The 14,570-nt window shown below is 38.4% G+C and overlaps 2 protein-coding genes across 2 annotated transcripts in view; both read left to right on the top strand.

Moving 5' to 3' along the window:
- LOC119493474 (butyrophilin-like protein 2) overlaps window positions 1-2,537 on the top strand; it is a 53,657-nt gene extending 51,120 nt beyond the window's left edge. Inside the window, exon 8 of the mRNA XM_037778796.1 lies at window positions 2,083-2,537. Coding sequence (XP_037634724.1) covers window positions 2,083-2,138 — 56 coding nt within the window. The 3' untranslated portion in view covers window positions 2,139-2,537. The remainder of the gene's footprint in view (window positions 1-2,082) is intronic.
- Window positions 2,538-5,638: 3,101 nt separating this feature from the next.
- Window positions 5,639-13,787, top strand: unc119.1 (unc-119 homolog 1). Its single transcript, XM_037778462.1, has 5 exons — window positions 5,639-5,991; window positions 8,785-8,898; window positions 10,416-10,524; window positions 10,939-11,111; window positions 11,386-13,787. The coding sequence occupies exons 1-5, from the start codon at window positions 5,748-5,750 to the stop codon at window positions 11,496-11,498; spliced, it is 753 nt and encodes a 250-aa protein (XP_037634390.1). The 5' UTR covers window positions 5,639-5,747; the 3' UTR covers window positions 11,499-13,787.
- The last annotated feature ends 783 nt before the right edge of the window (window positions 13,788-14,570 follow it).

The following is a 14,570-nucleotide window of genomic DNA, read 5'->3' as shown; positions in this document are numbered from 1 at the left end:
TTATCATGTTACTATTTACAGTCATAAAAAAATCCACTGAGACTTCATTTCTTTATGAGGCCTCTGGTTCTCGTTCTGATGTTTAAAAAGCAGTGGTGGCCTAAAGGTGAAGACCCAGACACACCAACCCGACAAGCGGCAACTGTCGCCTCGGCCAACAAGTTGCACTCGAACACACCGCAAAGACTACAGTCGATGGCCAGTTAGCATGTACGTTCTGCGCCTGCGTGGGAGGAAATAACTCTCCACACCAGCAGGCGGCGGTAGTCTGTATTCATCATTCAAAAAGGGAAACAGGAAGGCCGAGAACGGCGGATATACAAGCCTTTGTTATGATACGTACATGAAACAAAGCGGCGTTTCGACACCACTCTCACTCACCACTTAGCTTTATTCCAGATGTTCATGTCTCATGTCAAAATATCCGTGTGTTGGAATGATCAGATGAGATGAAGATGAAAAATGAGAAGAGTCTTCTGTGTGACTTTACTCTTTGGCTTGCTTTCCTCGTGTTCGTTTCTCTCCTCGTGCACTGATTCGTTTAAACTGAACCGCCAATCAGAGTGAATTCTCTCAACGACGGGCTCCACCCGCCGATTCAACGTGCTGAATCAGCCAAAACACCTCCGACATGGGCAGACTAGAGCCGACAGTGCGGGACACACTGCAAAAACTAGACCGACAGACGCTCACCGATGGCCCCAAACTGTCCGATGGCTCAGTCAGGACCTTAGAGAAGCCAGCTCGTGGGCGGGAGGTCTTTGGTTCAGACCGCGGACCAGCAGGATAAATCCGCCCCACCCTCATTACCACCACTGAGACATGGCCGTAGCCAGCTAAGGGGTCACTGAGGTCCGGACTCTCGTAATATTACAAGTTTTTCCTCCAGATATTACAACTTTATTCACAACTTCTCAGAGAACACAGATACAGTATGTGGAATATGTTTTCAATGAGCAGAAATTTTGCTAAAACTAATACAGTATGAGCTATTAACCCTCTGAGACCCGCGTGATCCTGACTGACTTTACCGTCTTTCAGAGGCTGTAGCAGGTTCAGTTTTAAGAGGTACAGATATCATATGAAAATCTAAGGAATCCATTGGTACCAATCATGTCATACTAGCTTGCTCCTGAAGAAAGTTAAATAACGCTCCAAAGTTGGCCAAGATTTTGGCGAGGAAAAACTGTCATGGCCATTTTCAAAGGGGTCCCTTGACCGCTGACTTCTAGATATGTGAATGAAAATGGGTTCTGTGGGTACCCACGAGTCTCCCCTTTACAGACATGCCCACTTTATGATAATCACATGCAGTTTTTTGCATGCAGTATAAATGTGTTATTGTCTCCTATTCTAAAATGGTGTGTTTGTATATTTCTGCATGCTGGGGTCCCTAAACAGTCTTGAATTACATAAATTGGGTATCACTGTAAAGCTGAGACTCTTGTGGATCCAATGAGCCCAACTGTATTCATGTATGATGATGTTAGTCCCCATGGTAGACATTTCATTGTAGTGAGACCATTTTTTTTAAACTTGACCTCACTGTATAAAATGACCTGTGGTGACCTCTAGGATAATCACAGCCTCATGAAACTCTTCAGCCACAAACTAGAGACCTAGGACATTCAGAGGATAGATTGCCTTCCTAGCTAGATTGACAATAAGGGGGTTTCTGAGCAGTTTACACAACAGGATTGCTTGCCATCCAATCACAGAACAATGCAATTTTAGCAGAAATCTCCAAATGTCAAAAGTTTTTGATCCAAAAATCACAGCATGGTTTTTCCTATGGTGTTCCTCAAGGTCTTGGTGTCTTAATGTGGCATTTTGGAGGGATTATTGATCATTTAATGTTGCTATGTATAACAGACCGTTGCTAGAGGCGCAGTTGTAATGTCGGCCTCCGGAGGACCATTTTTGAGTCAAATTATTGATTTCTTAAGGAAGTAGCCGTGTAATAAGCAGGATAATGTATAGCTAAATATAGCCAAATACTGCTCTGTTGTAAATATTGTGCATATGATAAAGAAATGTGACTTCATGTAATATATATATATATTCTTTTTTTTTTTGCTGCAGGTTCTCATGAGAAGACAAAGTGTTCATGTAACGGCGATGCAGATGGAGCTTTATGACCAAAGATTCCCTGCTGGGCCTTGTTTCTGGACATTTTTTAGTGCAGTATTGTATTTATATTCTAAAGGGTTTATTAGGGGTTGTCTTGCTGTTTTATTATGCTGTTTTTATATCATATTGTATCTTGTTTGCATTTTCACTCTGTCACACTGGACTGTTGTTAAAGATACTATAACACCTAAATGAACAAGGTACATAGAACTTCAACCAACAGAGTGACATGCAAACAATGAGATGAGTTTTTTAAAAGATCATATTGAGACAATTATTTTGTTCCAAAAGCTCAGACGATCAAACCAAACAGGAGCTCTGAATATTCTGGCGACCTGTTACGCCAACAGATCTCAGGCTTTCATTACAATAATATTAATGTAACTTGTATTAATCAAATAGTGCCTTAAAACATCAGCAAAAACATGCAGCTTGTGAAATGAGGCAATAACGGTTGATATGGTTTTCTCTACCTCTAAATTCATTAAAGGTTGAGCATCAGGACTTTAGTCTGATAAAGAATACAAACACATAACAAGACAACATTGAATCATGACAGCAACAACTGGTATGACAAAATACATTACATCATTATACAGTGCACAACAGGGGCACCATCAGGGATCTCCACAGCAGGTCAGCAGGGAAAGAAGAAACAAACAGTTTCTAGATGCACTTTATGCAATTGTATATTATTTTATTTAGTTTCAAATATTTGAAACTCTGAGCACTGTTAGGAATTTCCCAGTTAAATAACAGTAAAGAACTGGCAGCAGATATAATCACACTGGCTTTAGTTATTATAAAGGTAACTCTGAGCTAACTCTTAAAGCTAACAGCTAAATGTTTTAGAGTGTGAATATTTAATAACTTTAAATGTTACTTTTGTGTTTGAGTGAATTTGTTTTAGAAAAGTTTAAAAGTTTGTTTGCCAAGCCGGAATCTGCCAAGTGCAATCCTGACTGTGAAGAAATGCTATATGCACCCACCACCAGCCAGGTGCTGGTAAAATAGGCAAGTGGCTGAATGGGTCTTGTTATCATCTGCTGTCTGCTGTGTATACATCTCATCATGTCCTCAATAAAAAAATATATTAATGTTAACTGATATATTAATTAACTGTAATTTCAGGCAGTGTTATCTGACAGAAACGTCCAAAACTCTAACATTTTGACATTTTATTCAAACTTCGATAAAAGAAACAAATTACATACAAACACACTTCTAATACTACAACATGTTTCTTGGCTGCTGGACAGTTTTTTGATGAATCGTCAACATTGATCATCATGATATTAAAGTTGTTTCTTAACTCTTTTAGCTGCTGACAATGTGAACTACATTTGGAACTCTCTTTTAAAGACAAACGCTCCATCTGTCATCGGAGGAGTTGTTGAGATGGAAGCTAATTTCAGTCAATAGACACATTTCCAGCTTTTAATGTTGGTGTATTAGCAGTTAAATATAACCAACTTATCAGGTAACTTAAAGGTTCCTCCATTCAGAAACGTGTTTTTCTTTTTGTTCCTACTCTTGGATGTTTGAGCTTCATTGTGCAGTTTGTCTTCATCTGCTCATGCTCACGTTAAATCTGACGAGTACGTTGAACCAAGATTTTGTGGTTTTACAGAGTTCAAAGGAAAGTGGGAGAAATGAGGTGTGTAGGAAGGAACAGGAGAGATGAGACAATCATATCAAGACTCAGATTTGGACACACTGGACTAAACAGCACACTATTTAAAATAGGTAAACATGATGCAGGTAGATAAGAGGAAAACGGTGGAGCATGTAATGTTGCATTGTGAGAGATATGAGGAAGAAAGATTTGAGTCAAGGCCTCAAAGACATTAAAGTACACTTTGATTTAATAGATATTCTACAAAAGAACTCACTAAATGAGTGTTATAGAGCATTATTTCAGTATCTCAGACAAATTAATATGTTTGGTAAAAATATGAGGTTGTTTCTTTTCTTTTTTTATTTGTTTTTTTTAATATAGTAATCATTAGCCAGAATGATCCACACGACAGACCAGTTGGTGGCAGTAATGCACCAAATCATTGCCAACCTGCCAATAAACCTCAAAAAAGAAGAAGAAGAACCCTGGCTCATCATTACCCTTCTGAAAATAGGGCATACAGGATTAAACAAAACACTATAGAATAGGCAAACACCCAACTGGACTATGCACGCACTTTAATAAACCGGAAACTGTCAAGCATGTTCTTATAGAGTGCAACAGATATGACGAAGAAAGAAGGGAATTCAAGTTTCAAGTTTATTTGTCATATGCATTTAAAAGTACAGTGTACAGTTAAAATGCAATGAAATGCATTTTACCCTGGCTCCCTCTCAGCTCTTAAAATCTATAAATAGTACAGTTGATAAATACTACAATAAATAAGACAATACCTGAGAATAAAATAATAAAACAACCTAAAACATCCATAAAACAATCCACAGCTCTGCATTCATTTGATATCAGGAGTAAATTATGGAAATATTACAATGGGGAATCTGCTAGGAAAGACATCTAAGAAAGTACACAATCTTCTAATTAATTACTTAAGGGCAACAGGTATAATGGAGAGAATTTAATTAATATTATTATTATTGTTATTATTAATAAAAAAATGTTTTATTAATTATTTGAGGATGAGATTTAATATTAATAATATTACTCATATAGTATAATATATATATATTACTATATATTATAATATAGTAATAATATTACGACTTTTTTCTTGTAAAGTTATGACTTTTTTCTCATAATATTACAACTTTTTATTCTCGTTAAGTCATGACTTTATTCTCGTAATATTACGACTTTTTTTCATAAAGTAATGACTTCTTGTAATATTACAACTTTTTTTCTCGTAAAGTTATGACTTTATTCTCGTAATATTACGACTTTTTTTTCTTGTAAAGTTATGACTTTTTTCTCGTAATATTAAAACTTTTTTTCCCGTAAAGTTATGACTTTTTTCTTGTAATATTATGACTTTTTTTCTCGTTAAGTTATGACTTTATTCTTGTAATAATAAAAAAAAATTCTCGTAATATTACGACTTTTTTTCTTGTAAAGTTATGACTTTATTCTCGTAATATTAAAAAAAATGTTACTCATAAAATTATGACTTTTTCTTGTAATATTACAACTTTTTTTCCCGTCAAGTTATGACTTCATTCTCGTAATATTACGACTTTTTTTCTCGTAAAGTTATGACTTTATTCTCGTAATATTACGATTTTTTTTCTTGTTAAGTTATGACTTTATTCTTGTAAAGTGATGGCTTTTTTTTCGTAATATTACGACTTTTTTTCTTGTTAAGTTATGACTTTATTCTCGTAATAATACAACTTTTTTCTCGTAAAGTTAGGATTTTATTCTCGCAAAGTGATGACTTTATTCTTGTAATAAAACGGGGTGTCCCGGTCTTTAAACGAATCACACCCCTTAACGGTAACTATGACAATCGCCTTCGTTCTCAGCCAATCACAGTCCGTCTCCCAGACACGTTGTACGCCATCTTGTCCAAGTCGCTCACAGACACATTGATTAAAAAGGCACAACAACAACTCTCACCGTCACTATCTCTACCGTGTGTCCCGGTATGAACGGTTCACGAAACAAAACGGCACCGATAGTCAGCAAAGGTCAGACGGAAGCAGCGGACACCGGCTCCTCGGAGACGAGCCACCGGGAGCGGAAGAGCGGTGGAGGAATGCTGAAGAAGCTGAAGTCTCGGAGGCGCAGTCAGACGGAGAAGTGGCCTGCGGTCACTGAGGATGAACTCCGGGCTCTGGGGAGAGACATCACCCCGGACAATGTGCTGGGTCTCCGGGCGGTCACGGAGGGTACGTTATGTGGACGTTATAAACGGTCTTAATTAAGATAAAGTCGGTAAAACCACACCGCTAAACGGAGCACTGTGCTAACTGTGGCTAACGTTGCTAAGAGACGAGTTCTCAGATCCGTTAGTCCGTTATGAAGAGTCACGATGTTAAACTGGTCAAACTGGAAACGTTAATGATGTGTGTAACTATGTTTTTGAGACGGCCATTTTCACTTTTTAAACATAAAGAAGTGGGATGGGATCCAGGGGCGTAGCAAAAGGGCTTCAGGCCACCCAGAAGGAGTAATTGTTCAGGTCCCCTCTTATCTCCTTAAAGATGTATTGATGCTTTTTCTGGCCAGTTGGGGGAAAGACAAACAGCTGCAAACACAAACCTGTTGTCTTCTCATTAAGTTGTTATGGCAAATGTTTGTTGGCAAATTCTACAAAAAATACAAACTCATTTTGCAGATGCGTTTCTTTCCACCCGACAAATGCAGATCTATTCACTAGTAAACATTAAAGGGACTGTTTGTAACTTCTTACACGTATAAATCAATCCGGGTCGATGTCCCATGTGCACTCGTGTGTGGCTACGCTGTTCAGACAAGACTTCAACACAAACTACACGGAAGCACCAAAACCGCAAAGTTATATATCGAGTGAAGCAGCGGTTGGAGGACGCGGGGTTGACCGTAGCTTTGGTCTCCAGGGCCGGAGTCTCTGCTGTACTCTGCTCCTCTGCCTGCTTGCCTTCACTCACACACCGCGCTCGTTCTCGCTCTCTCGCTCCACCTCTACACGTGCATGCGCGCACACTACACACCGCAGAAGAGTTAGTAGCTCTGAGAATATCTAGTAAATGTACTTGTATTTGTGTAGAAATAAATGCTGCAGCTCCTCCAGACCAACAGAGGTTTCCCGTGTCTTGTGAAGTGACGGGGCTCCGCAACGAGAAACGTTATCGTCTCTAACCGGGTGCCGTGTCTCCCCTGTTCCCTCTGACCGTGGTCGGGAGGCTGAGGCAGAAAAAGCCAACACTAGGATCAGCATTGATTCATGGAGAGACCTTTGTCTGGTCAGCTAACATTACTGCTAAGCAGGTGAAATATAGAGTGATATTGTGGTTTTAGCTGACGTGTGTCGCCTCACTATTTTGACGGATGCTCGCTCACATTCAGGTAGCGCGTGCACACGGGCAAGCGCGAGCAACAGGACACTGACTTTCGTTGACTTAACGGCCACAGATGTTGCTGTTACAACCAATTTCTGATTCTTACAAACAGTCCCTTTAAATCAGAGTTCATGAGCTACTAACATTTAAATAGTTGGACCAGCTGAAATCGTTCCAACGTAGGTATAAGTTACAATTTAAATCTTACACCTAGCTCCTAGTAGGTGTAAAGTCCTCTGTAAAATAGCGGTTGGCATGGCGCATTGTTTCGAAGAATGGGATAACTTTGTTGGATGAGGAGGAGCAAATTATACAAGCTGTTATACCACCGTGGACAACGCGGATGACCCCTTGGACATTCACAATGACTGATTTATACATCCCGCTTTTGTTTTCCACTAGTGGACAGAGGATACCGACCTGCTGGCAGCAGATTTGCAACATAACACGGACAGAAACGGGGCACAAGTGTCTGCCATTATTATTTTGCAACAGGATAACTTCCAAACTTGGTTGTTGATTCAATTCAAATGCATAACTCTGCCGTGTGTGTAATGCTATACGATTAGTTGCACTATCGTTATGTCAGTGCTCTGTAAATATACAAAATAAAGTGCTTAACACTACATAAGTGGGCAATTACATATAAATATCATCTGTGCCCCATTGAAAAGCAAATATATCGGCTTAGATAACTTTCTAATTAACAACTTGCCAGTGTATGGTATCATGATGTGTTTGTTATAACGTTAAAATTTCATCTGTTCAATAACGTCACCGTTATATTATGTTGCCCTATGTTGTAGTTGACGGTTTCAGACCTCGATGTCTGTTGTTAGCTGTAGATTAAGGTTGCATAATTATCACCTTATCATAAGGCTTTGTCCTAGCTTATGTACCTTTTTGTTGTTGTTTGGTGATTGACGTTAGCTATTTTTAGCCGTTAGCCTCTTCTCTAAACTGCATCAAGAATGGTGCTTTTCACTGATCGGCCACAGAAAGGGAAAACGTAATTTTCTGATACAATATTTTGGTTAGTGTGGACTTTTCGCTAATGTTACTAAGATGAACCTTACCTCTCTGTGGTGCAATCAAACATCCACACATCTTAAGTATCAAACTAACTAGTTTCAATGTATCGTTTAGTGTGGACTTTGCACCCTAACTTAGGAGAAAACTTATGTGCAGCTGGTGCAACCGACCCAACTAGTAACTAACTTCCCTGCTTGAACCCTCTGAGTCATTGGACATCCAGTCTACCACAGTTGCAGCTAGTGCTTAATGCCTTCCATTGTTTTTGGCCTTTTCCCTGTAACCGACAACAATGGCATTACTTCCCTTCTCTCTCACAACACTTTGTTGAAAAGCTGGGAGCCTGAGCTATAGCATTACTCACCACTACTGCAAGGTGCAGGAGGCAGAAAGCAGATACTGAAACCCTAGTTGCTCATCGAGCGAGTGCTATCTCTGTTCTCGAAGTAAAGAGTGAGCCTTAGTGCTCCACAGTATTGGTAAATCTAATTAAATATCAAAGTACCTCTGTTTGCTAATGGGTGCTTGGTTGCTGTCAGATAATGGGCTCCTCTACTATATGTTTGTGTTTGTCTTAACATGAACTCACCCTTTTATTTCACATTCCAGACTATCTGTGCAAACCTGAAGACAATATCTACAACATTGACTTCACACGTTTCAAAATTAGAGATCTGGAGACAGGAACAGTGCTGTTTGAGATTGCCAAACCTCCTAACAGTGGTAAGTGGCATATTAACTTTGCTTCTCTTTACAAAGCTCAAAGTCTTTCTCAGGGAGATTTGTTTCACTGAACATGACATGTTTTTGACTTGTACTGCCAAATATCTGTAAAGTTATTGATTGCCTGCTTACACCTTGCAGGCCGGCTGCTCTATAACAGTTGTTTTATCTGTATCATCACTGTAAAGCTAACCCTTTCGGTGATGCTGTTCAGTTATAGCCCACGGGTGCTGTACAGTCAACAAAGCACTGTATGTATCACTAAGCATGAGAACGGCAGTCTTTCCCTGGAGTGTGCTGTGTATAGCTCTCACACCATTGTCATATGCTCTCTCCGGGTTACTTTTATATCCAGAAATATTTATATAAGAGAGGAGAAAGTCCCACAAGTAGAAGCAATGCTTAAACCATGGGTTCTCAAACTTTATGGGGCCAGGTACCCCTTATAAGGGAGATTATTTTTCAAGGACCTCCTCTTAATCGTAACACCAATTAAGCATGCTTAATATCATTTCTACTCTTAGATGCCACTGGAACTCTTTGTATTCAAAAACTTTTCAACCTAAATACTTCAGACCTGTTTCATAGTGATACACAGAAACACATTTCAATTTGAAATTTTCAATGTTATTGAATGTTAATACCGCTTCTATATCTTTTAAACAGAGGGTGATTTTATTCAAATTGCATTTGGACTCAACTTGACTGCATTTATAGCCTGTATTTCAAGTAATTGATCTTAAAAGGTTTCAGAAAATGTACAGTATAGCAAGACTGGCATAGTCTTAATAAATCCAGATCTTTAAACTTACCACTTTAAGGCTGACTGTCAGTACGTGCTTCAACTCAAAAATAATAACTTATTGCTGTGTGTCACAATCATATCCGAGTTTCTATTAGCCCAAAGCTAACTTAGGTGGGAGTAATGGACACAATATGCTTGTTTTATTGGTGGAAATGGTCCCCATCTGTAGATATACACTTTTGAATGATACAGCACAATTTTATAATTTATAACTAATTATTCCGCGGACCCTGGGGGTCCCCTGACCCCTCTTTTATAATCACTGGCTTAAGCAATGTGTCATTTTTCATTGCTTTCTATTTACTAGTAACAAATTTCATATAACATATTAAGATTTTAGAGAAGAATTGGGGAGACCTCAATGTTTCCTTAACTTCTTGATCTGGTTCATTTGACATTGCTCTTACAAACCACACTATATCAAATGCAATCAGTTTTATCTTAGCCTTTTTTTTTTTTCTTAGAATATCTGGTGAATGTTAATTTCAATAATTATTCGAAAAGGCAGAACGTTCAACATCATGTTGAGCAATAGCATGTAACACATAACATAACATGCATCTTACGTATTCTGCATATAATGCATAATCTGCTCTCAGCCTTTTCAGCTCTCACACTTTTTCGGCAAATGAAAATGCCACAGATTATTGTCACTTTTTGCCTATCCTGTGAATATTGGTTGCCAGACAGCTAAACATGTTTTCTGTATTAGGTCCTGTGGAGGGTGAAGAGGAGAGTGGAGATGTAGACACCAGTGCGGGGCGTTTTGTGCGATATCAGTTTACACCAGCCTTCCTAAAACTGTGCACTGTTGGTGCAACGTAAGTAAATGAACTGTAACGTTCTGACTAGTAACAGCTGAGAGCATAATCCGACTTTCATATTCAGTCAATTTAAAGCTACGGTTGGTCGTGTTCTTTGTTATATTTGTTCAAATTCTATATAGTAGTAATAGCCATGTTTGTTGTTTACTTTCATTATGAGATGTTTATGTCCATAATAATCATTTTGGGGGAGCGGCTTTCAGTGTTACCGACTTGGCAACTTGGTTGCTACATATAGTGACTTTTGGAGCTAGTGCTGCGAGCTACTTTCATTTGAAAAGAGTTGGCAACACTGGGCTAGGTTTTTCGGTTGGATAATTTTCAAAATGTAGCGTACTCTTGCTAGATTCTACTTTTTGCCACAACTGAATTGTAAATTGTGTCTTTCTTGTTTCTGTTTCTAAACCTCAGCGTGGAGTTCACAGTGGGCGACCGGCCCATTAACAGCTTCCGTATGATTGAGAGGCATTACTTCCAGGGACACCTGCTCAAGAACTTTGACTTTGACTTCGGTTTTTGCATTCCCAACAGCCGCAACACATGTGAACACATTTATGAGTTTCCGCAGCTTCCAGATGACCTCAGTAAGTTTATTTTTCTCAGCCACTAATGATAATGTGGTTGCACTACAGGGCTGTCAATCTTATTAAAATATTTAATCGCAGTATTGTCGCGATTAATCACAAATTAATCACACATTTTTTATCTGTTTGAAATGTACCTTAAAGGAAGATTTGTCAAGTATTTAATATTCTTATCAACATGGGAGTGCATGCATATTTTCCACATGATAATAAATATTGTAATTGTTGTTTCATCTGTCCGTCCTTCCCTCTTTTCCTCCTTCTCCCCCTCCAGTTCGCCAAATGGTGGCGCACCCTTACGAGACCAGATCAGACAGTTTCTACTTTGTGGACAACAAACTCATCATGCACAACAAGGCAGACTACGCCTACAATGGTGGTTTGTAATATGCATGGGGGAAAATGTTTGCGATACTTCCCAGGGGATCGATTTTCCTGCATTAAAACTATCCAAAAGTTTATTTTTGGGGGACAGCAGAAGTATTCTCTCCTTTGTGGGCATTCCAACGCAAGTGACGACATTCTTCAGAACCAACGGACCACATCTGCCTTCATATGAAATCATGGATCCATTCATCAGTACCTCATAGATCTCAGTTTCTGGGACTCCGAGGAATGTTCGGTTAAATCTGACTGAAACCTTTTTTGTTCTGTCTTTTGTTTTCGTTTGTCATACAAGTATCATGTTACACTTTTGCCTTAAGTTTCTTGCCGTCTCTGCTGGAAAGGGACACTTTGAGTCTCAGGCCTCTCGTGACAAAGCCTATAGACTGTGTTAGTTCTAACTCCATTTACTTAAGCATATAGATGTTGATGTTGATTTGAACTACCTTTCGCTAGTGACAATTGTGTTTCCCGTATGGAAAAGCGAGCATTAAATAGATGTTTTACAGTATTGTTAGTCATAGATGATCATGTAGCACTAGTTGACATTGTTTGAGTCTCATTCTTGCTTAAATATCTATCAGCTGTGAGTCATTCGGACTGTTTGTGTCAGATATTTAAGCTTGGTGTCATTTTCATAAGGAGCATTAGGTTGACCAATCTTATCTTAAGTAGGACATTTGGTTCATTCAAGAATAGCATGAGCTTTTTTCACGATGCCAGGTGTTCACCCTGCTGATACCTGTTATATTTTTACGACAACAGTTTTTACGACATAATTGGCTGTTGACTGGGAATCTAGTATCAAACTCCGTAACCTCCACACACTGTGATGCATAAAAAGTACAAGATAGTAGCAGAATCTGAGTTACTGGACTTGCTTTTTATGCCGCCCATGCCTAAAACGATTTGGTCTTTCCGCTTTATCCACTCCAATGTGTAAGCACAGGGTTAATTTAATCCCTTGAGGTCTGTCTTTTTGACTTATTTGGCACACAAGCGCCGGGAATCCCACTCTTTAGGAGCCGAGTGGTGTACCTATTAAACTGGTCGCTGAGTGTATCTTCTGCTGCTCTGCGCTCAGGTTCTCAATCTACCAATGAAATACCACAGTAGCACACAACATGACAGTCTGATGTAGCTTCTTGGTAGTTGATCTTTAATGAGGCAGTAGGGTAGATACAGAAGTTGACCTGTTTTCTCTATTTATGGATGCCCTGTTTTAAGGACTATACTGGTGGTTTTGCATATCCTACAAATTGTGTAATGTTTTTATTATACTCAAGTTTCCAGTCTATTAGGTACACCTGTACAATGTCATTTTGCACAACAGCCCTGCAATAAATCCTACCTTAGTTAAGCTTGCAGTGCTCATTTTTTATCAGAGGTGCTGATTTGATTATATGCTCGGAAGTTTGAAAATAGTCCCTGCCTGCTATGTCACTTCCAGTCTAAATATCCACTGTGATTAGCTAGTTCCATTTCTCTGATTTTCATATTGTACAGACATGAATGGAAATCAGCGGCCGCCTGAAAGGCAGGAAAGAGTTCTAAAACCGTGTAAATGGTCAGCTTTAAGTAATGCATTTAAATCATGCAAAACCACTGGGACTGTCTGGAAGTCGTTCTCGATATACACAAATGATCCTTTCACTGTACGTTTTGACATTGATTCCATGTGCCTTATATCTAGGTGTTCATTGTTAGGTTGTTTTTCTGTAAGAGAACTTTGTGCATCGTCCACCTGAAGTTGAATGGAAGAGAAATCAACTCCGACGTCTTGCAGTACTGCCTTGTGTGAAACTGGTGACAGCATGTCACTTCATATACTCTTATTTACTCTTATAACATTTGGCATTTCACAGTTTGAAAACAGTGACAACGTAGCCCGTTTATAACTCCAACAAGTGTGATATCAGACAGGCACATACTTGGACAGCCGTAGCCTTCGCTCCATGACCCTATACAACCTCATTTTACTTTACTCAATGGATGTATCTCAGTTGGACTGCTGGTTCCGGTGTTGTCAGAGCTGGGAAGCATTGTTTTGCCATACAATTCGAGTCAGTGGTATTTTGTCGTAAAATTGGATGTTATAAATGCCTTGAGAAGTTGGTACACTTTGTATATCTGCACAATGAGACTACATGACTGATCCCGAAAAATGTATGGATCCATTCTGTAACCTGCTACATAGACTCTTCCTTTTATATCAGCAAATTTTACAAATGACACAATAATGTCGTATCAGATTTATTGTAAATAAAAATGGCGGACTGCAAAACAATTAAATCTAGTGCTCATAAGTACAGTTTTTTTTTGTGTTTTCTATCTTCCAGCTGGCATGAATGGTAAACATAGATAAATGATGTATGATTTGATTATGTGGCCTGTCCAAGACAAAAAAAATGGCTTTATGTATGTATGTTTACACCAAATCATCTGTAGCCTATTGGTACCTCACAAAAATGTAGGAGGAAATTCTGATGACATTCTCTTAGTTGTTGCAAAATGAATATTTTGGATATGACATGTTTATTTATTTTTTAAGTTTCCATTTAATTCTTATCTCCACTGCTCCATGTTGGAAATGTAAAATGGGAAATCTGACATTGCTTTACTATGGAATGACCATTTTTGCACAGCTTTTTTTTTTTTTTTCTCAACATCTTTGACTCTTTCCTAAGTACGACGGAGTATTAGGGCCAAATAAAATAAAGTCATAATATTACGAGAATAAGGTCATAAGTTTATGAGAAAAAAAAGTTGTAATATTATGAGAATAAAGTCATAAGTTTACGAGAAAAAAAGTTGTAATATGAGAATAAAGTCATAAGTTTACGAGAAAAAAAAGTCGTAATATGAGAATAAATTAATAAATTTACGAGAAAAAAGCTGTTATATGAGAATAAAGTCATAAATATACGAGAAAAAAAGTCGTAATATTATGAGAATAAAGTCATAACTTAGAGAATAACTTAATGACTTAATAGAGCCGAACTCCGCCAGTTCAGCTCTATTTCCCCCTTACAATAACATGTAAAATTACTACTTTACATAATATTATATATATAT

Source organism: Sebastes umbrosus, chromosome 8 (assembly GCF_015220745.1).
Source record: "Sebastes umbrosus isolate fSebUmb1 chromosome 8, fSebUmb1.pri, whole genome shotgun sequence".
Lineage (NCBI taxonomy): Eukaryota > Metazoa > Chordata > Actinopteri > Perciformes > Sebastidae > Sebastes > Sebastes umbrosus.
Note: the sequence above shows the minus strand (reverse complement) of the source record. Positions and strands in the feature narration are given on the sequence as shown.

Excerpts from the sequence above, each read along its gene's own strand:
- unc119.1 (XM_037778462.1), top strand. The coding sequence starts at position 5,748 with ATGAACGGTTCACGAAACAAAACGGCACCGATAGTCAGCAAAGGTCAG. Across the intron at positions 8,899-10,415 it reads TGCCAAACCTCCTAACAGTG|GTCCTGTGGAGGGTGAAGAG; the intron begins GTAAGTGGCATA and ends TTTCTGTATTAG. Across the intron at positions 11,112-11,385 it reads GCAGCTTCCAGATGACCTCA|TTCGCCAAATGGTGGCGCAC; the intron begins GTAAGTTTATTT and ends CTCCCCCTCCAG.